The 27,454-nt window shown below is 45.0% G+C and overlaps 1 protein-coding gene across 6 annotated transcripts; it reads right to left on the reverse strand.

Moving 5' to 3' along the window:
• Window positions 1-27,454, reverse strand: ATAT1 (alpha tubulin acetyltransferase 1). Of its 6 annotated transcripts, XM_028713348.2 has the most exons (12): window positions 27,259-27,448; window positions 24,228-24,288; window positions 23,676-23,767; window positions 22,622-22,682; window positions 21,436-21,549; window positions 20,263-20,364; window positions 18,997-19,042; window positions 15,452-15,523; window positions 14,313-14,532; window positions 5,111-5,208; window positions 3,695-3,746; window positions 1-1,708 (listed from the first exon to the last, which is right to left on the reverse strand). In XM_028713348.2, exons 1-12 carry the CDS (start codon window positions 27,366-27,368, stop codon window positions 1,357-1,359), a joined length of 1,380 nt encoding a protein of 459 aa, XP_028569181.2. In that variant the 5' UTR covers window positions 27,369-27,448; the 3' UTR covers window positions 1-1,356. The 6 variants fall into 6 exon arrangements, with proteins under 6 accessions (XP_028569181.2, XP_028569183.2, XP_028569182.2 ...); XM_028713350.2 differs by lacking the exon at window positions 24,228-24,288 and having other exon boundaries at window positions 27,259-27,411; XM_028713349.2 differs by lacking the exons at window positions 23,676-23,767; window positions 24,228-24,288 and having other exon boundaries at window positions 27,259-27,454.

A 27,454-nucleotide genomic window follows, 5' to 3' on the forward strand; every position in this document is an offset into this window, starting at 1 on the left:
TTCTGTTAAATTCAATATTTAATGGCACATTTTGTATGATGGTACATGTGCAAATGACTGACACGAGGAGTTGACACTATCCAGTCTCTTCAGCTCAACACCCTGTGTCTTCATTAGATCATCTTAAAAATTCTTCCTAATCTCCAAGCGGCCCAGATAAGGTGCTGCATGCTGTTAATGGCTGCGCTTCTATTTAAAATGTTTTTGCCCCTTCATGTTCACCCTGCCGTGTTTGGACAAGCTGCTGACTTACCTTTGCTTAAGTTAGCGCTCCTTTCCAGCTGGTGCAACGTAGAGGCAGAAGAAGATGCCAGAGTCTATAATGGTTTGCCTAAATGGTTTAAATTGATGTGGCCACTACCACCAGAAGAGAATACTATATGGAAAAAGAAACTAACATTTGCTCTGTTATTAAAGCCTTGAGGAGCTTTGGCCTAGACACATTAATAAGTTAAAAAATGAATGAGAAAACATTAATAAGAAAAGGAACAGGAAAGTTAAAGGCATAGGAAGTGAACTTAGCTGATTTTGTAAGGCATTCATTCAATGAAATAAGTATGAACTCACTTTTAACTCCAGTGTTGGCTAATTTGAACTAAACGCTCTACTAAGACCATATTCATGTAGATTATATTTAGTCCAATTCCAAACTGGAAGGGGTAAATTTAAATCTAGATTAAGCGGATCCAGAAGTGCTAAATCCCTTTTGATTAAATTGGACCAAGTTGATTTCCTGCACGTGCTATTTATTCCTTCCTGTGTTTTCTTCCTACCGCTCTTCATATTCAGGGCAAAGGAAAAGGAAGTGAGCGGCCCTTCCCTTCTCAAAGTTTGTGGGAAGTTCTAACATTGTACCGAAACAATTATCGAAAATTTTAATTCAGGCTTTCCTATTTTTCTTGGGATGGAGCAAAAACCCACATAAGATTTGCCAAGTAAAATTCGGTTGGCACATTTCAGCACTGGTATCTGAATTCTGTAAAAATTCAGGCCCTTTTAAGTTTACAAATGCAGGATCATCTAATTGAACGGAGTTTCATTAAAACGCTAGTTTCAAACGATGAAAAGAGGAGGGTTTCAAACTGAATGGAGCTAGCAGGAAATACAACAGAAAGGCACCACATCAAGGTGAGTGAGAGGGATATAGTGAATGGCATGCTGCTTCTGGTGGTCTGATCCAGGGCAGAAGGAAAAGGAGCAGGAAAATACCAATTTAATGCCAGAGGGAGGAGACATTCCAGGTAAGACGGGTTGTCAGCAAGAGAGGAATCTAAGCTAATTCAGTCCTCTTCCTCATATTGGCAAGATTATCTGTTCTTGGCTGAAGACTACAGCCACAAGTGGAGGCCATTCCTCTCACCAGGGTCTGGTATTGCAATACAGATACTTGTGGTGGATCCATTTGGCTTCATAGGGGCTCCCTGCTACTGTCCATAGCGGCTTCATCTGCCAGGGACTCCTGGGCAGATTGTGCCACCCTCTGTTCTGCTGCGGGGAGAGTCTGGCCACGTGATGGCCGTTTTCGCAGGAGGGTTGGCTGTTTGTGACTGCCAAAGCGTAATGGTCCTTAATCCTTTCTGGAGGAGCTAGAGTCATAAGAGTTCTGGAATCCATCCTCTGATGTGTAGCTTCTGCAGAAGGATGAGCTGTCTCTCCCATCTGCCCGACGTTGGCTGGTTCTGGGGGGCTGATGATGGTGCTGTCCAGCCTAGTGGAGAAAACAAATATAATCATCATGATCCCTTTTATCATATGTGGTGGTATTGTAGTAAGGTTAGAGCTTACTGGGAAATGATACACAATGAATTGAAAAGGGTGTCCAAAATAACTTTTTTTGCGGGGGGAACCAGAAGCTTTTCTTTTGGGAATTATAGGGACAGAACTACCTAAATTGTATAGCAATTTATTTATGTATGCTACTACAGCGGCAAGAATGCTACTTGCCCAAAAGTGAAAAGAAGCAGAAGTCCCAGCAAAGGACGAATGGATACAAAAACTTATGGAATATGCAGAAATGGCGAAACTTACCAAAGAATAAGAAAGCAAGATAACCAAACTTTTAATAAAAGAATAGAAATGGTTTGTTGAATATTTACAGATAAATTGCAAACAGATAAAAACATTGTCAGGGTTATTGTAATAACCTGCAGTTTCATAAGAGTATATATTTAAAGTAGATAATTAAAGGAGAAAATTAAATGTATTTGGATATGCAGAAAATATTTTTTAAAAAATTAAGGAACTACAGAAAGAGGAGGAAGTAAGTTTGAAATGATAAATTGATTGTAAAACTAATGAAATGTATAAACTTGAAAAGTTTAAATAAAAACTTAATAAATGAATAAATCATATGACATGATCCAAAGGCTAATGGTGGTGATGTTCAGTTTTTACACAATCCTTTTAAAGCAAGTCATCTAGACTGGAAGTACAAATTTGATATTGTCATCCTATTAAGAGCCTTCATTAGCCACTGTTGCCTTTAAGAAGCAGAAAAGCATTTGGGCAATATCTAACTAAATCACACTCAGATTAGACCCACTGAAATTAAGGGATTTGGTTTATTTACACTCAGAGCGAACAACTGGAAGATTCCTAGCAGTGAAGGAGGGAGAAAGACTGGCCACTGTGTTTGGAGGGAAAGAAAGAAAACAATTTCCCTCCAGGGATTGAGATTGTTCTCTCCTGCGGGTGGGGAAGAGCTATAGCTCAGTGGTAGAGAATCTGCTTTGCACGCAGAAGGTCTCCGGTTCAATCCCCGGCACCTGGAGGTACCACTGGGAAAAATCCATGAACCACTGCTGTAGGAGTGCAAAAATCCAGAGTGTGGGGTCAGGTGGGATTACTATGAGGAATTCTAAAATATGCATCAAGCCATTGTGTCCACGATGAATGCATTTTGTGTTGACTGGGTTTAATTCATTGACAATAATTTCTGATCAAATCCCACAACCCTCTGCATCTCTGGCCATTTCCTCTACTGCCCATTTCTCTTGCTTGACAAGTCACGTACACAGCCCAGTTGCTTTGCCAGGCATGCATAAAGAGAGTGGGCAAGCATCTTTGATGTAGCTTTTCTGGTATGTTAATTTTAGGGCCAGGAAACAGGTTTCACATAAAGGTGATAATGATTGATGTCTTCCTGGCCATCCTTCTTATCATGTGTATTGATTGTTTATGACCTCCGGGGTTGCTGAATGCACTCCTTTGTAGTTTTCATTCATTTACCCCCAAAGTATGCATGCTTAACTAGTGTTTGTAGTTTAACATTGTCCCCACGTGGGGTTTGTTGAAATGCTCAGAAGAAATCTGATCGGTTCTTATGAACACTCTGTAAAAAGCTCTTTTGTGAATAAAACGACCTGGGCCAGGGGCTGGAGGCAGAGATTATTATACACACCTTTCCCAGAGTCCTGCTGGTTCAAGCCTCTGTGTGTATTCTTATTAATCAGAGTTCAATCCTTCCTTTACTTTGGGAACGCTTCACACTGCTGGTCTATATAAACAATACCAAGTGGGATTGTGCCAGCAGGAGGCACTGTAATATACTTGCAGCGCTGCTGCAGGCTGAATTACTTAGGTATGTTTGGTTAGATGGTCCTGCACATAGTAAAATACCAAACCAGAACAGCTTGTGGTGCCTTCAGTTGTTTTATTGAAACAAGTCATGGGGTAGGGAAGTAACAAGAAGTACCTCTCTGGCTCCTGAAGCTTTCTGGGTGAACTGAGGTTGTCCTCTAAGTCATCTAGATAGGAAGAAACCAGTCAAATGCAGTGTTTCAGTAGTACAGACATGACAATACCCCTCCCCCTCCCCCGTCCCCTCCCAAATTCTTCATAATGGAAGGCAGACACAGTATATTAAAACTAGCCCTTAGGCAGAAATTCCTCAAACATTAGCAAGTAATAGCTAGAAATAAACCAATCAGAGCTTCGTCAATTAATCTGTTCCACATGGTTGAGACTGCTTTTGCACAAGGCCAGAATTTGATATCGAGGACGTAATTCAAAAATCCTGAGAACCGCAGCTTGGGTATTTCTTTTTTAAAGAAACATCTAGGGCAGTGTTGTTGTTTTGTCCAATAGGAACATAGGAATCTGCCTTACAAACAGGCCAGACTATTTGTCCATGTAGCCTAGTAGAGTTTACAGAATACATCCTTTGGGTGTAGAAAAGTTCCAGGGTCAATCGTTGAAATCTCCAGTTAAAGGATCCAGGTTGGAGGGCTGGAAAAAGGTCCCCTGCCAGAGACAGCACAGGGCTAGGTGGACCAAGAAGCTAACTCTGAATCAGACAGGTTCAATGCTTGCTTTCCTCTTCCCTCCCTAGGCCTTTTGTGCTGTCTCTATTAAATTGTGAGCCTGCAGACAGGGACTGTTACCTGCTAATACCGGCACAGTGCTGAGAAAACTTGCAGCACTTTAGAGCAAATAATAATGAGGCATAACATTAAATAAACACTGTAGAGGTGCTATAGAAACGTTCACCGTGAACAGCACAATCCTAACTGTGCCTACTCAGAAGTAGCTCCTACGGAATTCAGTGGGGCCGACTCCCAGGTAAATGAAGTAAAGATTGCAACCTGGGCGAGTCCTTTATGGGCTAGGATCCAAGTGCTGTAATGTAAGTGTGGGGAAACCTTTGGCCCTCCAGACATTGCTCAACTACAGCACCCATCATCCTTGGCTATGCTTGCTGGGGCTGATGGGCGCTCCAGTTCAGTAACATCCGGAGGGAGGCAAAGCTTCTCCAGATCTGCTGAAACGGTTAACCTGTACAGTGGTACCTCAGAAGTTGAATGGAATCCATTTCAGAAGTCCATTCAACTTCCAAAAAGTTCGGAAACCAAGGTGCGGCTTCCGATTGGCTGCGGGAAGCTCCCGCAGCAGGAAGCTCCCGCAGCCAATCAGTTGGATGTTCGGGTTCCAAAGAATGTTCGCAAACCAGAACACTCACTTCTGGGTTTGCGGCATTCGGGAGCCAAAACGTCTGAATACCAAGGCGTTCGGGATCCAAGGTACAACTGTATTTGCCCCACTACACAGTCCCTTGAGGAAAAAGCTGGCTATAGATCTGGAAATGTCTCCTATGCCTCCAGCGGTCACTCACTTGCTCTTTTATCAGAACGCTCCATGGCTGGGGCAGAGTTCTTGAAGCGGCTGTAAGAAGACTTCTGAGCCATGAGGCTGTCCTTTAGAGTGCCTGTCCTGGAGGGCGGGAGGGGGAAGACAAGCGGGAGGGTGGAGATGAAGCGGCGGCAGCAGAAAGCAGCAGGTGGGGCAGGAACACCAAGCAAGGATGCAATGGGACAAGGATGTCCCACAGGGAGAGGATGCACAGAATGAAATCCATCCAGTGGGGCACAGTCCGTCCCCCCCCCCCCCCATTCAAAAGGAATTATACTGCAGAAGGTTGTACCTGGAGGGGAGAAGTGAGCAACATTGCAATGTACCGTATTTTTTGCTCTATAAGACTCACTTTTTCCCTCCTTAAAAGTAAAGGGAAATGTGTGTGCATCTTATAGAGCGAATGCAGGCTGCGCAGCTATCACAGAAGCCAGAACAGCAAGAGGGATAGCTGCTTTCACTGCGCAGCGATCCCTCTTGCTGTTCTGGCTTCTGAGATTCAGAATATATTTTTTCTTGTTTTCCTCCTCCAAAAACTAGCTGCGTTTTGTGGTCTGGTGCGTCTTATAGAGTGAAAAATACAGTACTTTCCCTTGTACTTGGACGACGTTACATTATATCAACCCTCCGCCCCTACCTGGATTCATTACCCCAACCCTGTATAAGGTAGGTTAACTCAAGAAGGGCAAGCAATCCACACAAGGCAAAGGAGAGGTTTGAACCAAGGTTTCCAGGGTCCAGCCTCAGTGCTCTATTTGCCTACTATATTACACCAATTCCTGGAAAGAGAGAGGATTTGCAAGTTATTCTGATAGACTATATGGAACTGGCAGAGATGACTGGCAGAGTCCAGGACCTGGGAGAAGAGACAGTGGAAGAGGATTGGAAAAAGTTCAAGGACTATTTGCAAAAGTATTGTAATCTGTTTGAATGTTAAGATGATGCAGGATAGAAAATAATATGGCATTAATAAATTAGTGGAAAGATGCATGAAAATAAGTGAATCGCAAGAACAAGGTTGAAATTTTGACAAATAGCAGGTTAAAATTAAAGATTCAAACATTTGAAAGTAAAGCTCAAAATTGGAGACATAAATTTCTGAAAATTACAAAATAAGACTTGAAAGAAGGTGAAGTACTGCTGAATATAATTTTATAAATGGGAACGCAGGAAAGGGAGATGTGAGGAAGTCCTTTGTTTCTTTTTCCCCCTTGTTCCTTTATTCTTTATTCTTCTTTTTTTTTCTTTTTTCTCCATGTTGGTGATGGTGTTTTATGTGTTGGCTGATGTATTGTTTAAAGCCTTTAATAAATATATATATTTTTTTTTTAAAAAAAAGGATTTGCAAGTTATTCCATAAGCCAGCATACGCGGAACAAAAAAGACAAGACCACGCATTGAAACTTTGAAAAAAAAAATCCAAACTTTATTGAAATGTAAACAAAAGGTTTTGTATTTTCCATGCCAGACACCAACAGCCAAAGGCAGTTCAGAGTCTCAGGTGCTTTGATAAGAAGAGAAAGGGGTTGGGAAAGGCAAGGGGCCTCAAGGAGCGCTGCTTCTCAAGCAGCCAAATCTGAATTTAAAGAGGAAAAGGGTGGGGGGGGGCAATGTTGGGAGTTCCCCACATCTGAGCAGCTTTTAAAGTCCGTTGTGTCCAGGGAAAAGGGACATTACTTGGGCTCATGAGCTTCATTCTAGAGAAAAGCTTAAGGCGCTAAGCAAACTTCTGCCTTGTCCACAGACGTCATCTCCAAGTGGCTGCTGTCTCACTCAGCTTCACTTTCCCCCCAGATAGCAATACTGAGCTGAGAAGGGTGGGGTATAAAGATGGCAACTGGGGATGTGCTGTAAGACCTAAGAACTGCTATGCTAGGTCTGACCAAAGGTCCCTCACAGCGTTCAGCTGGATGCTCCCAGAGAAAAATGGCTTCCAACAGGCATGGTGAAGAGAGCCATTCCCCCATTTGGCCTCAGCATCTAGAGAACAGAGCAATACCTGGAAGTATCCAAGGCTAGTCCTACTCAAGAGCTGACCTACTGAAGTTAAGAGACATGACTAACTTAGGTTCCTTAATTTCAATGATTTTACCCTGTGTAGAACTTAGGTGGATACAACCTACTGTGTATGAAATTTAGAGGGCCCCCGTTTTAAAACCAGGCATAGGCAAACTCGGCCCTCCATATGTTTTGGGACTACAACTCCCATGATACCTAGCTAACAGGACCAGTGGTCAGGGATGATGGGAATTGTAGTCCCAAAACATCTGGAGGGCCGAGTTTGCCTATGTCTGTTTAAAACCATAAAGGCTGTCAGTGACAGACCTAGCCAATGCTATTTTTCTAGAAAAAGAGGTGCCAGAACTCACCATGAACGCCTCCCTTGTTCTCTTATAATGGCAATGGCACCCACCTGAGAGATGCCGGAACTAAAAGCCAGCCCTGGACCACTGTAAAATTATCAGGGCTGGTCCAATATAGTAATAATAATTTATTCTTTATACCCCGCCCATCTGGCTGGGCTTCCCCAACAACTCTGGGCAGCTTCCAACAAAATATGAAAATACATCAAACATTAAAGGCTTCCCTAAACAGGGCTGCCAATACATTTTGCTGCCTCAAGCTCATCATAACCCCCACCTTTTTCTACATACGAATGAATCTTACTTAACACTGCTGATGGGACAGCATCCTCAGCAGAGATTAGCAGACCATTTGGCACACCCAGCTCTATTCTTCAGCACCTCCCTGCCACTCGTCACCTCTCCGCTTCTGCCACCTGAGGCAGCTGCTTCCCTTTGCCTAACGGTAGCACCAGCCCGCCCTGATATTTATAGCAACACTCGTTGGTGAAGCTCAGTATCATTCAGGGGCCTGGTCTAAATACAAGTTAAGAGTCAAATTTAAAAGCAGCATGAGCCAAATTCTCCAAGAACTAGATAGCCACTAGGCTGGGGGTTGTTTTTTTGAGAGAGAGAGGACAGATTAGATTCAGCGATGGAGGATAGGAGTATCGTAAGCTATCAAAAATGCTAAACTAAAACAGAACTGCAAGAATGACACCAAGTACCAGTTACGGAAGACAAAGAGTAGCAGGAAAACCATCTCCTGCATAATCTTCTTATAAACCTCCTGGGAGCAACCAGCTGGCTGCTGTTAGAAACCAAATGCAACACAGCAAAGCAGTTCCAATGTTCTTAAGCAAAGTGGTCTCCTGTTACAGCCGAGCCCAAGCTACTTGACAGCACAACCTATGCAAGGTGTAACCGCATACAAGGGCAGCCCACACTGCCACATGATACAATTGGTGGACCACACATGGTGACGACCATTGGCACACTCAGCAGGCAGTGCTTCAACCTACCCCCGTCTCTGGCCTCTGCGGTCTCCTCTCTGTTGATCTGGTGTCACAGGAGCACAAACTGTGTATGCCGGAATGGGTGTGGCACTTTACAGTTCTGCAATTTCAGCGCACATGAGGAATATAGCATTGGGCTCTGAAGTTAAGCATCCCAAGTCTCATGAATTTTCATTAAATCTGTGAGCCTGTGTGTGATGACAGATTTGAAATCAGGCAATGCCATGATTTGAAAGCTCAGAAGCCAGAGGAGAGTCCGAAGGGAAAAGGCAGAGTTTCATTGCCCCTGAATTTTAATCATGGCCACATTTTTATCCTGCCCTTTCCCCAAGCCGCTCAAGCAAGCACACATGACATCTGTACCCCCGCCCCCATTTTATCCTCACAACAACCCTGTGAGGTAGGTTAGGCACAGAGAGGGAAAGAGGGGGTAAGGTCACCCAGTAAGCATCAGGGCTGAGTGCGGATTTGAATCCAAGTCTTCCCCATCCTGGTCCAACACCCCATCCACCACACCACACAAGCTCTATATAGTGCCCTTGCTCCTTATATTATTACGACACCTACTGGTTAAGTAAACATCTAAATTACAGTAGCTAAGTAACCTCATTGGCAAGTTGCTAAAACAAGTTGCTGTTTTCCCTGGCACAAGAGTTTAGGCTACCTTGGCACTTTTATCCTCAGTATATGTGCACTTGCTTCTCTGGCATGCCCGACACCTTTCAGTTTCTTGCTGGAGACCCCCTCCGAGGCACGCAAGACCCAACTCTCATTCTAGGGACTTCTAGTTTCCCGCTTCTCGTCCTCTAAACCTGTCCATCTCCACTCCCAAGTCTGAAAATAAAGGCCAGAGCTTCTGCTTCTCCAGCTGAGGTATCCATTTTAAAGCCCTGTAAGGATTCCTCTCCTGCTTTGTGAAGACAGGGGAAACCGCTGTAGGTTTAGTCACCGAAGCCAGGTCCTTCTACGCTACATCCCAAGCACATCGGCAGCCTCAGGGGTGACATTCTGAAAGGAATTCAGGGCAGAACATGCTATAGACACAAGAATGTCTGAAGGCAACACACAGTTGGCAAATCACAAAGTGGAGAAAGATGGGAGAATGCAGGAAGGTGGACAAAGGTGGGCAAATCAGCTTCTTTCTTCCTCTCTCTTAAAATTTGGCAGAGAGGGTGAAACTACTATCAATGTTGTGTTCTATGGAAACTGGGTCACGTGGAAACACGATTGTGGTTCCTCTCACATTTCCACCATAACCCCACTAAATGAAACCTCGATAAGTACCTTTGGCTACAGTTGCAACTTTATTAGGAGTTAATCTGGGGGGTGGCAGGGGGAGAGGAGGAGATACTGAAGGAGGACTAGGTGGATTTCGCCAAGAGCAGCTGTGGCCTTTGCTGGGCTCAACTCTGCTTTGGAGGGATGCACCAGGGGAACTTTCCCAGGCCTACTTTGGAAAAGCAGAGCCCCAGCTTCGCAGGCAGACAGATGGTCCCAGGTACAATCCTTCTGAATACAGTGGTGCCTCGGGTTACATACGCTTCAGGTTACAGACTCCGCTAACCCAGAAATAGTGCTTCAGGTTAAGAACTTTGCTTCAGGATAAGAACAGAAATCGGGCTCCGGCGGCAGCAGGAGGCCCCATTAGCTAAAGTGGTGGTTCAGGTTAAGAACAGTTTCAGGTTAAGTACGGACCTCCGGAACAAATTAAGTATTTAACCCGAGGTACCACTGTACTAGTTGCTGGAAACTACGTGAGTGCTCGGGTCTTGCCTGTGGGTTTTCCACAGCCATCTGATTGGCCACTGTGAGAACAGGATGCTTGACTAGATTGGTATGATCCAGCAGGCTCTTCTTTTGCTCTTATGGTGGGGAAGCTGTGGCACTTCCAGATGTTGTCGGGCTCCCAGCACCCATAAGCCCTAGAGCAGATATGGTCAACGGTCAGGGATAATGGAGTTAGGAGTCCAGCAACATCCCCACCTCCGACCTAGCATCTCTGGGTCAAGGGTGTCAGATAGCAGGAAAAACTCCTATCTGCCAATCAAATTAGACTGCGCTGGGCGAGATGGACCAATGGTCTGGATCGGTACAAGGCCATTCCATTTCTTCCACCTATGCATACCTTAAAACAGAGCACACTGTAGCCCGATTTAATGTCTCAGCCACTCCCTCCAAGGTAAGGGTAACAAGTATCTAGAAAGAGGCTGAGGTGCGTAATGGCAAGGGCAAGGGAGAAAAAAGGGCACTCCTTCAGAGTAAGGGACTATGCATGGCAGGGGTGAGGGCAGATAAGGGAGTTTTTAGGGGTTTCATAGAGACCCCTAATGCCTGCCCACTAGTTCAGCCTTGCAAGTAAGTTTACAGCAGCTCCTAGCCTGCCAACGTATCACTGTTAAAGTTGGATCATTCTTCCGGCCTGTCCATATATCAATCTCTGCCATTCACAGCACATGGATACAAAATGCACAAAACGCAACAGGGAGCCTGACCGCAACTGGAAAAAAAAACTAAAACAAACACGCTATGCTGTAAGTTTTTCAGGGATCAGAGCACTTTGTCAAAATCCACGATGAAAGTGGGAGGGATTCCTACTGACTAGCCAAACATACAGGAAAAATATCACAGGCCCCAATTTTAATAATATGAATCTGCCAGACAGCTCCTCTGACTTGGGCTCTGCTAAAAGCAGTGGATCCCACATAAAAGGAAACAGGCTTTTGAAGCCCTACAATAATAATAATAATAATAATAATAATAATAATAATAATAATAATAATAATGCAAACTCTGTTTACCAGAGATAACAGCAGGATGTGTCTGCACCCCAGGCTGATGCCTCTATCAGAGGCTCTGAAGTTAAACTGTCTCTCTCCAATCTAAAACTCACAGACGGCCGGCCAGGTAGCGCCTAACACTGTAAATCCAAAACCGTACCTGCCTCATGGTGGTAAGACTATGATAACCATTTCAATAATTCACTTGTTTTTAATAGTAAAGTAAAATCTGCCATCTGAAGTGGGTGATCTCATCCCTACACCCAGTCCTGACAGTGTTACGTTTTGTCACCAGTCTGACGACTATTCATTTAATCTATGTGGCCAGTTTTTCAAAAGTGAAATCTTATAGAACTAAGCTGATAATTTACAGTAAACTTGCATTGTCTTCTTTGGATCCATGATTGGCAGGTCACAACAGACGACTGACAGGTCTGTATGGCGACAGGCAGCAGACCACAGTGTCAAAGAGTGTATACTTGGGACACCAGTGCTTTCCCAGCTGTAAGTTCTCACCGCTTTGGAGCTGAAGCCCAACTTAATAAATAATCTGAATTTCGTCAAAGCCCAGCAGTCGGTGCTGCTCTTTGAAAAAAGCAGCTAGGTTCCTTTCCTTAAGGGCATTCCGGAATCTTGGCATTAAAAAATTGAAGACCAAAAACACACACACACACACACACAATATAAATAAACCCACATCCTTACAGGTTCTACCCATAAAGCTTATAAAAAGGAAGGGATGAGGAAACTGGATGTAAAACCAAATTTCGCTGCTAGAAAGAACTCAAGGACGCAAGTGGAAGCCCAACGGCTGGGTAGACACACAGCAGAGACCGGCGATCAATGGCTGTTTTCAGCACGATTCAGGGAGCTGGTGGTGGAGAGGGGGAGGAAGAGAAGAAAGGAAAGGGAGGGAAGAGGAGGGGGTTGAAAACAGAAAAAAGAAAGAGAGGTTAGATCCCCAAACGGACCATTTGGGGAAAATCTTATCAGGTTAAGATAACGAAGAAAACATCTCACTTCCGAGAGACACAGTGCTAATGGATAAATGGTACTCTGGAAATGGTGGATATATTATACTTTTGATGCTGGATTAAGTGCAAGGATGAGGAGGATGGATGGCAAGCACTAAGGAGGGGGAAGGAATGTGAAGATGCTGCCATGGCAAGAGGATAAACAGCTGTGTAGGACAGCAAGACCTTTCTAGAACCTCTGATTTCTGAAACTTCCTGAGGCCCTGTCTACATTTCTCCAAACCTTTTATAGCATATCAGATACTATTAACTGCTGTGTGAAATAAATATGATCCAGGGCACTCTTTATTCTGAGGAACCAAGGTGAAAGCGCATACAATTAGAATTGAAGACCCACAAAAAGTTGTTTTTTTTTAATAACTGCATTAGAAGCATGCATGGAAAATGTACAATACACTGTTAAAAACTGTATTTCATGCACAGCAACATCCACAACCTAAGATTAATATAGCCTAGTCATGCAAAACTGGCACATCTTTATGGCTTTATAGCTTTCGAGAGCCACAAACAAATCAAACATAATCTCATCTAGCACTCAGTGAGCCAAGTTCTAACCTAGCATCCTTTCGGCATGTCAGATGCAAAGCAAACTGACAAGCTGCAAGCGCTCAGTCCCATTTCATGTGGTCTGCATGTGATAAAAGACCAATTCTGCCAACTAGCAGAATTGCACAGAGAAATTAGCCACCCAGGGCCACAAGGAATGATATGAAAGATTAAATCCTGGGAGGGAGCCTGTGGGTCACTCCAGTGCAAATCTCTCTATTCCTATGTCTAGGGCAGCTCATCTTTGCCATCACTTTCTGTACTTTCCCACATCTCACTCAAGGTTAACCCTGTACCTAAATGAGCACATCTCTGCCCCTCCCCTAGACATGCAAATCCCACATTTACTGCTGAAGCTCTGTTGCATTTGCAACCACGTGAACTCCACCCATCCATCTTGCCTTCATTTATCTTGGCTCGCTGTTGCCACTGCCCTCTCTGATTCCAAGGCTGCCCCCTGGCACTCAGTCTCTAGTCCCAACCTGGTCTTTTAACTCCTGTGTCCAGGAAAGGGTAAGCACAATGTAGGAACTAGGTACCTACATAATACACTAGCAACCACTGCCAGGTGGAACGGGAGGTAGCTAGAAAGAGCATTGTAGCTGTTTAAGTAACTACAACGTGCTCATCCTTCTTCCCTGTACTGTTCACACAGTCAGTGTTTTCCAGGGTCTCAAGACATACAGCTTTATCCCAGGGATTTCAACATCCATCACCCAATTCCAGATGGTACAGTTTCAAAATAGGGTACTGAGCACATAATCTTCTCCAGAATCAGTTTTCATTTTACAAAGCAAGATTCTAGCCCTTATGGTATGAAGATATGTTTGAATGCAAGTGGGCAATGTCTGGTGAAGTCTCAGAAGCCAGAGGAACTGCTTAACGCCTTTTTTAAAAAAATTGATTTACAGTGGGGGTATTTAGTACCTTGCACCGCTGTATTCTTCCCATCTCACTTGACTAATATAATAATAATTTTATTATTTACAGCACACCCATCTGGCTGGGCTTCCCCAGCCACTCTGGGCAGCTTACAGCATATATTAAAAAATTGCAAAACATCAGACATTAAAAATTTACTGATACAGGAAAGTGAAGTCAGAATGAAATGTGTAAAAGTAAGGCGAATTACACAAATCATTTCATTTTGTAATAATTTTTACGGGCAGCAGAATTCAGTTTTTCTTGTCAAGGACTTAGAATGCCTGGATGCATAGTTTGAACTACTTAAGTTCAGGGAACAGACTTCTCTGTTAACAAGGCTCCAGTGTGACAAGACAAAAAAAATCAGAATCTGAAGTCATTTGGAAATGAAATGCCTGCTAGTGTTTTGATTCAGATATCCTTAAGGACTGACTACTTCCCAACCTCAACAGAACAATATTCTGTTCCACACATACACACACAGAGAGAGAGCATTCTTTCCCACCCACTGCAAGATTTTCAGATACCCCACATCTCCAGCTGTACCTGGTTCTCCGCCTCTGTGAAGCTGGGTCTCCGGGCTCACCATTCATCAGAAGGTGGGCCGTTGAGTGGGGAGGGCAGAGGCGCAAGTTCTTCAGCAGCTCCTGCTCATTGAGGAAAGGCTTGAGGCAGCCTCGCACTGGGGAGTTGCCCAGACTGCTGGAGCGGGTCAGTGAGCGAGACTGGTTGAAGGGCCAGGGTGGTTCAACTTCTTCCTTCAGGACTATTTGTGGGGGCATATAAATAAAAAAAAAGGTTCAGTCCTCCAGTTCCTAGAGAGGCCCAAGGTATGCTATTCAATAAGGCAGCCACTCTGGGTCCCTTAAAAGCCACAGCATCACCATCACCTTCGCCTTCTCGCTTGCTGAAAGGCCAAAGACCCAGAGAACCACCTTGCTTTTTTCTCCCACTTGCACTACGGGAAGCTCAAAAACAGCTGCATCCTTACTTATGGAAAGCCAGTTAGGACAAAGTTTGAGCATTTTCTTCTTTATGCAATGTTTCCCTGACATCCTGTCAGGGGACCAGTTTGGAACTGGCACATTCTAAAACGTGGTGGCTGAGCCCCGGGATCTTGTAGCTCACTTCCTAGACAAGGGAACCCTTTTTCTTCTAAAAAAAATTGCCCACTCATTTCCAAGCTTGGATGAAAGGTAGACCAGGCTTCCTCAACCTCGGCCCTCCAGATGTTTTGAGACTACAATTCCCATCATCCCTGACCACTAGGTCCTGCTAGCTAGGGATCCTGGGAGTTGTAGGCCAAAAACATCTGGAGGGCCGAGTTTGAGGAACCCATCTGTAGGCTCTTCTGACTGAAGTCTGTCTCAGATTTCAAAACTGACTTGCCGCTTCTCCTACTCTCCTAAATCAAACAGCTGCCGTACCCTAGATGGGGCCTAGTGACCTAACTGCGACAAGTATCACAGAACCACAAACACATAATATGCACATTCCTCTGCTTCATGAAGTCAGCTGGTCTCCACCCTACCCTGAGAAACACCACAAAATGGGTTCTCTTGTCTTGGCGTCATTCACAACTTGCCCCCTCAGTCTGGAGGCTGATTTGCAATGCTCCCACCAAAAAGAGAACTGCTTAAACCCACTTCCCAGTCCAGAAGCAGCCTCAGTTTAATAACTCTTACACTCTCGGTCTGATGAAGAATATGGTTTTATCTCCCCCTCATGACGCTTTTGAGGCAACTTTCTCACTGGAGCTGTGAGGAGAGGGAGAGAGAAAGATGAGGAAGCCTTTGAGGAGGAAGGGAAAATCAGTTAATCACATATAAACATTTTATCTCATATAAAATAAAAAAAATCTTATTCCAAGCACGAGAAGCAGTCATGAGGAAGATCCCTTAATAATCAAAATAGTTCAATACTGAGAGGTATATAATAAAAAAAGGGGAAAATTGAAATAAGATGAAAATAGAAGAATAAGTCCAGCAAAGCCAGTGCAATTTATCAAAGTATGTTCTAATTCTTATATTCACAAAGAGGAGGTCAGTAAACTCTAGTTCATCTCATCGGACCAATTGCACTCGTAGAAGTTGATAATTAGTAGGTTAAAAAAGAGTATCGTTTAATTATCTCCCTCATCGATTTAAAGGAACACATCCATGGTGGACCTCCTTTTTACATCCATAATGTTTGCCAAATTAATTTCAATTTAAATAAACAGTTTACAGTGGTACCTCAGGTTACAGACGCTTCAGGTTACAGACTCCGCTAACCCAGAAATAGTACCTCGGGGTAAGAACTTTGCCCCAGGACAGGGGTCTGCAACCCGCGGCTCCGGAGCCGCATGTGGCTCTTTTACACCTTTGCCACAGCTCCGGGGCGGATACTAGCGAGGGGAGGAGGCGCATTGTGCGACCCACACTCCCCACTGTGGCGGGCGCTGTACTGGCTGTGACGTCGCATGGGGGCGGTGCGTGCGTTAGTCATGCACCATCCCGACGTCACCTTCCCGCCCGCTGTCAGATCGCGGCTCCGGAGATATATTTGTTTTAAATGTCACAATGGTTTTGCAGCTCCCAGTTTTTTTCCCCTTCAGAAATGGGTCCAAGTGGCTCTTTTTGTCTTAAAGGTTGCAGACCCCTGCCCCAGGATGAGAACAGAAACCGCGCAGAAGCGGCATGGCAGCAGTGGGAGGCCCCATTAGCTAAAGTGGTACCTCAGGTTAAGAACAGTTTCAGGTTAAGAACGGACCTCCGGAACGAATTAAGTTCTTAACCTGAGGTACCACTGTATTATCCTCTTGGTAGTTAATTAATTCTAGGCTTTAAAGTTTTGGAAAAGTTACTGCTTTGATGCACGGAGCTTGAGGCTTCTTGTCATGGAGCTTGGCACTTTCGGCTCAATCTCACCCCCACAGCTCTTTTCAGAATGGAGAGCGGGACAAGAATCAGAATTGTGCTGCTGGACCGCTTTGAACCCAAAAAGAACCCTTTGGGCTTTCTCGGGTGTGCAAGGTGCCCACGTGCTTCCCCCAGAACTCTCACAATGAGCGAGCGATTCATGGAGAACAGAGCTCGCCATCTGACACCATTCCACGGTAATGTGGAAATAGGAGTAGGGATTTTAAGAGCTTTTTCTGAGCAACCAAATGAATGCCAGTTCTAAACCGTGTGGGTGATCATCTAAGAATTAACCTAGAAGAACATGATTTCATGAATGGTAGTTAAGGCAGGCAATAGGAACAGTCCCTTAACTGTATTCAAAGATCTAGCCAACGAGCAAAAGCATGTGTAGGCAATCTATTCAGGAAATTCCAGGAACAACACTGGAAATCTGTCATTAGACAGAGGGCCCTCACTTCCTTTTCTCTGTGTTTAATTAGCATAATTGCCATTCCATTTTCAGATTCTTGGCAGATGCTGAATCACAGCCAACCGGATGTGGTATACTTGTTCTACACTTAAGCTTAGCTTGAAATTATTACTCTCAAACCCCCATCAACGCCACTAATATAAATCCAGCGGTGGAGGAAGCTGCTTGGGCGCCTGGCGAGGGCCTCCGGAGTCTGCCTACCTCCTCCCACTCAGCCACCCTACAGCTGGGGGGGCGGGGAGGCAGCAGGCAGACCGTTTGGGCAAAAGACACGTGGCTCGGGCGCACTGCAGCCCCCATGGTGAGTGCCACTCGACACTTTGTCATGCCCCTCAGTGGTGACACCCGGCGCAAACCTGCACCCACTGCACCCCCCTTCTCCCTTGTATAAATCCATGGTGTAGGATTCTTATTAATGACTTCAGTTTTTGGAGCTGCCAGCAGGCCCAGACAGAGCGGGGGCCATATGGGCCACTTGGCCCGGGCCTCCGATTCCAAAGGGGGCCTCGGTCAGCATATTTTTTAAAAGCACTACAGTACTGTATATCTATATTTTCCATTTTGTCTTTATATGCAGATACGGCTCAAGCCTTGAAATAAAATTATTTGTCAGCATAACCTTTGTGATATTTATATATTTACTCATTTATAAGACTTCAGTTATCCCCAGTTATCTACCTGGCCTGGGCCTCTCCCTGGCTCTGCAAGGCCCTGGCTGCCAGTCTTGGGGAAAAGGATAACATTGTACATGGTGTAGACAAAATGGGGAGCTTTTATCCCTCTCTCATTATACTAGAATCTGGGGACATCCATCCCCAGGGCAGAGAAAAGGAAGCACTTCATCACACAGTGGATGACTAACTGTGTATGGAATTCAGTACACAAGATGCAGTAATGTCCTGCCAGCATGGACGGCTTATACAAATTCATCGGGGGGGGGGGCTATCAGTGGCTAATAGCCATGATGGTTATAACTCTACTTCCACAGTAGACTGCAATATCCTTCCAAATATCAGCTGCTGGGAACCACAAGTCAGGGTTGCACTCAGGTCTTGCTTCTGAGCTTCCCTTGGGCATTTGGTTGACTACTGTGGGAAATGGGGTGCTCAACTTGATAGGCCTTGCTTTTATTTTGGACCAAAACAGCATCCATACTTCTGAAACCTTTCATGACTTGGACATTCTGGCTATTTGGGCCCAGAATCTATTGCTTGAGGATTCCATTTTAACTTCATTACAGGCACAGAATAAAGTCATTCCATTATTCAGCTCAAGAGTGGGAAACAGAATCCCGTGATCAGTCATGTGTTGTGTAAACCGACAGGTCATTGTGCACAACGCAAACACTGAATTCTACCATAGATTCTGGAATCCTTAACATCACAAGCTGCAAACATTTAGTATTCATCAGGAGGTGGCAAAGGTAACTGACACGCAAAATGCTCAGAAGGCAGCCAGTGCTGAGGGAGATCTTTTTTTAAAAAAGTGAAGAAGCTTCTATACCGTTTGCCTCTTCTAACCCTTCTCATGAAGAAGAAGAAGAAGGGTTTGGATTTGATATCCCACTTTATCACTACCCGAAGGAGTTTCAAAGCGGCTAACATTCTCCTTTCTCTTCCTCCCCCACAACACTCTGTGAGGTGAGTGGGGCTGAGAGACTTCAGAGAAGTGTGACTGGCCCAAGGTCACCCAGCAGCTGCATGTGGAGGAGCGGGGAATCGAACCTGGTTCACCAGATTATGAGTCCACTGCTCTTAACCACTACACCACACTGGCTCTCTCATGAGCAGCCCCCCACTCTTAATCACATGCAGAATCAAAGCAAAAGGACATAGCAATATTTATGCCACTGACTCACCATGGTGGTGGCTGAAAAAGCCCTGGAAAATCACAAAGTTGTTCACCTGAAAGAAGAAAAATGAGATTTAAAAAAAATCAGCCAGCAAACCAAACCTACCCCCTGTTCCAAGCTTATTGTGAAACACATTTGTAGGGCTCCCTACAGTTACCTCCCAGCTCACCCTCTTTTTTGCTGCTGGTCTGCATATTTGCTTCGGGGGGGGGGGGGGAATACAGCTCTTAAGGGTAGGGGCTTAGTAGCAGAGCATATGCTTTGCATCTTGGTTTGTGCAATTTATAAGCCTTTCACTACATGGTGACAGGTCATAAAAATAACATGTAAAACTGCAATATGCACACACAAAACATCAAACTATCATTCAATTAATCATTAGCAAAACACTTATTACAATATATTTGGAAACAGGCAATGAAACAAGATCGTACTGACTGGCTACTTACTGTTCCCTTTAAATACAATCAATCAAAGATTCCCAGTAGTTTTTGAGCACAAGGTCTTCAAGAGAACAGGGTAGAGCAGAGATAAGGAACCTCTGTCCTTCCGGACACTGTCAGACTACAACATCCATCACTCTTGGCCATTAACCATGCTTGCTGGGGCTGATGGGAGTTGGAGTCCAACAATGCTGGAGGGCCAGAAGTTCCCCACTACAAGGCTAGCTAGAGTGCCTGCTGCATGGTATAAGGACCTGTGCAGCATCCTACATCCCTCCTCTGTGAAGCTTAAGCTAGTGGCACCAGGACCAGCTCCCAGCCTGGTTCATGGAACATTTACCAGTGTGCAGTTCCATTAAAGTGTGGCCACTCAGAACCACCTTTGGGTGACCCAGAGAAAGGTCAAGACGCATTCTGCTGCTGTTGGGCTGTAAGCTGCCTAGATGGAACATCGTCTGGGAGATCCAAGTGGCTCCGAGAGGATATGCCAGGTACAATAAGAGAGCATACAAAATCCATTTTATTCTTTGCTTCCTGCACAGCACACATCTATTCCCAACTTCTCTGGAGCCATTCCCTTCTTGTCCCACAGTCTGTGCAAGCTTAAAAATGAATACTTTCAGAGATGATGGACACGAACTCAAGTGAAAAGAGTATTATTGCATTAGCCATCAAACTGCCTTGAGGGTGATTTTTTATTTTAAAAAAAACTACCACCACCAAGTGGTGTATAAATTTTATGAAACAAATAATAAATTAAGTCAAAAGGTGAAGGAATTGCTGTTGCGTTCTTCCGTCCTGGCTTCCCATCACAAAGAGACCAGCTCACCTGGGGAATAGTGTCACAAAGATTATAGTGTTTCCGGAGAAAGCAGAGCAGCTTCTCTGAGGGGCGATCCACAGCCAGTTTGTGAGGCTCCACTTGCTCTTGCTGAGAGAGGGGAGACAGAGAGAAGTGAAGATAAAGGTTGGGGACAACAGCTTCCACCTCAAAAGAAGGGGGTAAAATTTAGGAGCAGGATCTAAAGCATCAGTTGCGGGGCCAACAGCAAGTTTCTATGAACCCTGAAAGGTGCAATAACAGGGAGGACAGGTGAAAAGAGGTATCAACAAAACCAAAGCAACAGCAGCTGCTGTTATTTACAGAAGAGAGGTGCAACCAACTTGCTAAGACTGTGAAGCAACTCACAGGGCAAGAATGTTAAACAGTGGATCCCAAGAGCTTGTCCCAACCCCATCCAGATCAGCCTGGCTACGTGAATTAATTAATGCCTATTAGGATAACCTAGGGATGCAGGTGGCGCTGTGGGTAAAAGCCTCAGCGCCTAGGGCTTGCCGATCAAAAGGTCGGCGGTTTGAATCCCCGCGGCAGGGTGCGCTCCCGTCGTTCGGTCCCAGCGCCTGCCAACCTAGCAGTTCGAAAGCACCCCCGGGTGCAAGTAGATAAATAGGGACCGCTTACAAGCGGGAAGGTAAACGGCGTTTCCGTGTGCGGCTCTGGCTCGCCAGAGCAGTGATGTCACGCTGGCCACGTGACCCGGAAGTGTCTGCGGACAGCGCTGGCCCCCGGCCTCTTGAGTGAGATGGGCGCACAACCCTAGAGTCTGGTAAGACTGGCCCGTACGGGCAGGGGTACCTTTATTAGGATAACCATCCACACAGCTAAAATTAAAAGGAACTGAGAATAGCTCTAGGGCCATAGAAACCACAATGGCCACAAATAAGCACTGCACATTGGATGGGATGTGTTCTCACAGAGATAAAATATCCCCTGGAGAAGACTCTGTGGAGAAAGTGTATTTCATGCCTGTTGTCTCACTGATCACCTTATCTGTGGTCAAGAATGAAACCTCCACACAGATTGATTCGCTGTGAAGGGGATTGAGCCTTTAAATGCAGGAAGTGGGCACACAGAATACAGGGATATGTGACCCAGCCAGGATATTACAGGGGCTGGGGAGAGACAGAGACGGAGAAAGAGAGAGAACATGCAGAGGCGCACCTGCAGCATGTAATGGAAGAGCTCCTTGCCATAGCCATGCCTCTGGAGGGACTCGTGAATGTAAAAGTCCAATACGCACAGTGGTTCCACTTCATTGTGAGCTCCGTGGCGGTCCTGAAAGAAAGAAGGAAGACTTGCAAGATGTGTATCTATATTTAAAAACAGAGCAGAGTACACAGAATAAAAACAGACACTTCATACTCACACCATTAGTAATAGAGCTAAAATATCTGAGCCACTTATACCAATACATGCTAGCTTACGCTGACTTTTCTGAGACACTCTTGCTTAAATCAAGTTGTCAAATGCTACTTTAAGGAAATTCAGGCCCCATGTTTTGACATAGCATGCAACACGATTACAATGAAAACCAACTAAAGCTCACCTATCTATATTGCTAGCACTTTCATTTTAAAGATCTTCCTTCTACCTCCAACACATACAAATGTCAGCTGACTTCATGGATATTATAAAGAAGGGAGGCAGTTGTCCCCACCTAGTTCTGCTAGATCTCTCAGTGGCCTTTGATACCATCAACCATGATTCTTTAAGGAAGGGGAGAGTCTTATTTTTTTATTTTTATAAATAATTTTTATTAATTTTCCAACATACATTTATAATATCCAATCTAAATTTATCACATATTTTCTCTTTTGGACTTCCTTCAGCCTCTCTAACAATCATCCATTATTCAATTTTTTTAATTACACATTTCCTAATTTTTATATTGCATTTTATATACCTTCACCCTCTTATTTTTCTTCAACACAATATTCCTCAAACATTCACAGAGCCTCTTGAAATCCCACTAGCGTTGTTTGCTCATCACATATACATTTCAAATAATCTGAAAATTTCCCCCAATCTTCGATGAACTTTTGGTCTCGTAGATATCTGATCTTCCCCGTTAGTTTGTCTAGTTCTGCATAATCCATCAGTTTCATTCTCCATTCTTCTAACGTCGGTAGTTGTTCCTGTTTCCATTTTTGGGCCAGTAGTATTCTCGCTGCAGTTACTGCGTATTGGAAAAGTTTACAGTCCTTTCTATTTATCTCATTTCCTACTATTCCTAAAAGAAAAGCTGCTGGTAGGAAGGGGATAGTCTTAGTCCTGTTTGGTACCAATGACCCTTTTGCACCAGAGACAACTGCTCTGCACATAAAGGCAACTTCCCATTGCAACTTACCAGTACAAAGAGTTTCTTGTATCCCACCTTCAGGAAGCCAATTATGACTCCTTTCCCGGCCCTGGTAGCAATGAAGAAAAGATACAAACCATTAGTTAGAGATGTATGAACAATGGGCCCCTGAGGCAGAGGAGGGCTATCATTTATTACTGTAATGTATTTATGCCTGATGGCGCCACGGGATCTACAGTCACTTAGAGCCAAAACATTGTTTGCAAAACACCTGCTTATTTACGCTTTTAGGGCAAGTGATAAAACCTGCTGTATAAAATTGAGATAAGGGGCCCAAGGTAGACTATCAACCTTCCCTAACCTGGTGCTTGCCAGATGTTTTTGACTACTGCTCCCATCAGCCCTGACCATTGGCCATGATTACTGAGGCTGATGGAAGTTGGAGTCCAACAAATATCTAGAGCAGTGTTTCCCAACCTTGGGCCTCCAGCTGTTTTTGGACTACAACTCCCATCATCCCTAGCTAGCAAGACCAGTGGTCAGGGATGATGGGAATTGTAGTTCAAAAACAGCTGGAGGCCCAAGGTTGGGAAACACTGATCTAGAGGGCCAAAGTGTCCTCATCCTTGAACTAGAGGCTAGATGATTAACAGTAGCAAGAGGAAAGAGTATAGCATTATTAAACAGAGACCTTTTTTTGCTTTTCAAATTCCAGAATCATAATGATTTATGCAAATCAGGAAAATATATGCTATTCCAAGAGCAGAGGATTTTTGGGCAAGAATGTCACAGACAGAGGGAAAGAAGCACACAGACACAGGTATACATGGAAATAGCAACTGTGAGGGACAAGCAACTGTGCTGAAGGAAACAGGGCGAGATCTCCCCACCCACGCAATAAAAAAGGAGGGGGAATTCCGATATTTCAAGGATTCTGCAAATCCCTTGAAATGCCTCCCAATATGTTCCCACAGAAATGACTTGGGCTGCAATCCTATGCACACTTACCTGTCCCACTGAACTCAGTGGGATTTACTACTGAGTAGGCATGCAAAGGACTGGACCCTTAACACTCCAGCCCCTCAGTCGCAGCCACACTCACGTTTTTGCTTCGCTGTCCTTCAGAATGTAGAGAACATGGTGGTTGGTTTGCATTCGTGAGGCGCTGGTGATTGGAGTTGGCAGATTCTGGGCCTGAAACCAAAAAGTTTCGAGTTTCACTAACTCAAGAAGACTTTTTAAAAAAAAAGACTTGGAAGGACAACTGAACAAACTGATATCTGAACTAGAGCTTATATCCCTTGGAGAGAAAAAGATCCCCTCTCTCCTTTCTTGCATTCTCTAGGCAGAACTACACTGTGGGACAGTGAATCTTCCAGGCCAGAGCAATTTAAGACCTACAAAGCCAAACACAGCTGCTTCACCTGTGCTTTTGCCCAGGCATTTAGGAGATGAGTCATTTTCAATGGAACTGTTTCTCCCACCCACCCACTTCTGCTCCACAGTTATATTTGTGTTTTAGTTACAGTTTTAAGTGAATTGGCCAAGGCTTACAAGGGATAGGCAATCTGGCTTCACACACATCCTCCTGTTTACCCAGACCATAATCTATTCTGCGGCCCTTTAAACCCTCCAGATGAAAACCCTGACCCACCTTGGCAGAGGCCCTGCCCATCTCATCTATGATCCTCATGAGCTGCTGCTGGTGATCCACCCTGGCCATGAAGAAAAAGAGAGAGAAAGAGAAGCAACTAGGTTGAGAGCCTGAATAATCTAATCAGAATAGAAACCTAGAACAGGAAATGGTCCAAATCCTTGAAGGAGGAGAGGAATGTTTGACCTGTTGGAGGGAGCAAAGTATCAGGCAGCTTCTGCAATGTCATACCCCGAAAGACATAATAGGAGGTTCCTGGAACTGACTGAGCACATTAGGAAAAATAGCAACTCAGAACAGAGATAAATTTTGGAAATGGTTTAAGGCTGCCTAATAACGATCCATCCAGGACGCTAAGCAGAAGAAGACTGCTGCTGGATCAGACCAGAGGTCCATCTAGTAGAGCATCCTTTTTTCTCAGTAGCCAATTTGTGTTTCTGGGAATACCACAAGCAGCATATGAAGCTAACAGCCCTCCCCTGTTGTTGCTGACAAAAGCAAAAGGATAAGAGATTAGTCAACAAAAGGTACCTCATCCATGCAACCAGGTAATCCTAAAGCAATGGGGCATCTCACTGCTATACACTGTGGATGGATGGATGGAAAGAATGACGCTAATGTAAACTGTCATTGCCCATACTAAACAATTTATTTTTAATGCTTCAAGACCATGGTTTTCAGACTCTGTTCTGAGAAATTCTAGGCTTCCTTGGAAGTTTATTAAGGGGTACATCCAAGTAACAGCAGACAAGCTTCCATGAAAGACAACTTGATCACCATTACTTATTGGCCTTTGCAATGCTCCCCCCGTAAGATAGATCATAATACATACTAGATCACCACCTCCATTATGAAGGGGCAACTGTGGAACCCCAAACACCTAACAAGAACCCTACATCAGGGTAGGGTACCCTGGCCCTCAGACTGTCACCAGGTCACAGCCCTCATCAGGCCCACTTCACACCTTCATGTGTTTTTGACAGGCTAGAATGCTTCACTGAACACTGATAATGTCTATTGCAGGGGTCTGCAACCTTTAAGACAAAAAGAGCCACTTGGACCCGTTTCCGAAGAAAAAACAAACTGGGAGCCGCAAAACCATTGCGACATTTAGAACAAATATAACACTGCATATATTGTTTCTTACCTTAATGTCCGATCTGACAGCGGGCGGGAAGGTGACGCCGGGACGGTGCATGACTAACGCACGCACCGCCCCCATGCGGCGTCACAGCCAGTACAGCGCCCGCCACAGTGGGGAGTGTCGGGGCGCACAATGCGCCTCCTCCCCTCGCTAGTATCCGCCCCGGAGCCGCGGCAAAGGTGTAAAAGAGCCACATGCGGCTCCGGAGCCGCGGGTTGCAGACCCCTGGTCTATTGGATGCCTGGATGGAAGATGGGGAGGGGTGTGTCCGTGTGTAGAAGAAGCTAGCCTACTGTACAAAGATAACACACAGAATCTCCTGAGCAAACATGTCGATGCATAAAGGATTCCCTACAGATATAATGCCTGAGAGACAACAGGAATGCAGGAACAGTATGTGCCACAGGGAACTGTTATATCTTTTCTGTGCAGACTTATAGTGCAAAAATAAACCCCCTGCAAAGCACATAAAGCAACAGGGATCATTGTTCTAAGACAATAGATTGAAGTAGATTAGCCACCATTCTCAGGATGGCAGCTGTAGCTAATTTTAAATATCCTATCCCAGGCTGTGCAGGTAAGAGTAAAACTGTTAGCTACTTCACTTTAAGACTGTTCATGGTCAAACAGAAAACTAAACAAAAAAAATTCCTTCCAGTAGCACCTTAAAGACCAACTAAGTTAGTTCTTGGTATGAGCTTTCGTGTGCATGCACACTTCTTCAGATACACAGAAGAAGTGTGCATGCACACGAAAGCTCATACCAAGAACTAACTTAGTTGGTCTTTAAGGTGCTACTGGAAGGAATTTTTTTTGTTTTGACTATGGCAGACCAACACGGCTACCCATCTGTAACTGAAACAGAAAACTATAAATCATGCTCGGAAGTAGGCCGATACCATTTAAACCTCAATTTTTAACCATTTAAAATTATAATATTCTATACTATCATCTTCAAAATAGTAGTAGCATCTTATATGCGACAATCTTCAAAACACCCTGTGTAGCTCAGGCTACGACAGTGTTGAATGTTGACATGTTGAATGTTACCCAACAAAGCTTAGGTTTAAGTTAACTTTCTTCAGTTTGTATAAATGTCTTAATCGTCATTAAAAAATTTAAAAAACAAACAAACACCAGGCGTCTATGCTAACATGCAACCATGGAGCAACGGACCTGTAAACCATTTATCATTTCTGTATCTACCCATCCGCTTCAAGCATCACAAACACGGGCTAACCCCCACTTTATTCCCAAAACATGAATGCAAACGTGAGGCTAGGATTCGAATCTCTTTTCGGCTAGGTGACCTTGGGCAAGTCGCTATCTTCAGCCTAACCTACCTCACGGGGTTGTTGTGGGAGGGGAGAAATGGAAATAACAGGTAGTGACGGGGGGGGGGGCAGGGGGAGAGAGAGAACCACGTTTGAACAGCAGAAATTCTTTGAATAAAAAGTTGGGCACAGATGTTAGCATGTAAACAAAGAGGGAAAGAGCAGGAACATTCATGCCTAAGGTCACATGTCAGGGAGTAAAGCCCCGAGGCATTGACTTCTGAGTTAGGAACCAGGGTGTCAAAATCTATACCTACATACGGTATATAAAGGTTGACAACCTCATTCCCAGGGGAAAGAGGTGAGAAGCAGCCAGGGCGATCAATTACCCAGCATGCCCCGCGCCTGAGACAATAGATGGGCGTGGGAACAGCCGCCAGGAGCGGCTCCTGAGGGCGTCACGGGCGCGCAGGGAGAGCGCCTCCCCGCGGTGCTCAGGCGCAACTGAGGGGGCGGACCGCCGCCCTGCGCTGTTTTCGGGGGGGGAAACGAGCCCCATAGGCGAGGGGGGGTATGGCAGGCCCCCCAAAGCCCGTGCCGCTGCCATGGTTACCTGTGGGTCGTGGCGAAGCCGGCCCCCCTCCGGCCCGACGGCCGCAGGTGTTGATCCACCGTCGTAATCCGCTCCGCGAAGAGCGCGTCCACGTCGAAGGGGAACTCCATAGCCCCGGCATCCGGGTCCTTTTCTCTCTGCCGCCCCGGTCGCGCCGACTCACGCCTCTGAGCGACGCGGAGCGCGCGCGCGCGGC

This window comes from Podarcis muralis, chromosome 2 (assembly GCF_964188315.1).
Source record: "Podarcis muralis chromosome 2, rPodMur119.hap1.1, whole genome shotgun sequence".
Classification (NCBI taxonomy): domain Eukaryota; kingdom Metazoa; phylum Chordata; class Lepidosauria; order Squamata; family Lacertidae; genus Podarcis; species Podarcis muralis.

Coding starts and splice junctions, on each gene's coding strand:
- ATAT1 (XM_028713348.2), bottom strand. CDS start 27,368: ATGGAGTTCCCCTTCGACGTGGACGCGCTCTTCGCGGAGCGGATTACG. Junction 22,683..23,675: donor AAGGACAGCGAAGCAAAAAC/GTGAGTGTGGCT, acceptor CATTGCTACCAG/GGCCGGGAAAGGAGTCATAA. Junction 3,747..5,110: donor GCGTTCTGATAAAAGAGCAA/GTGAGTGACCGC, acceptor CTTCCTATCTAG/ATGACTTAGAGGACAACCTC.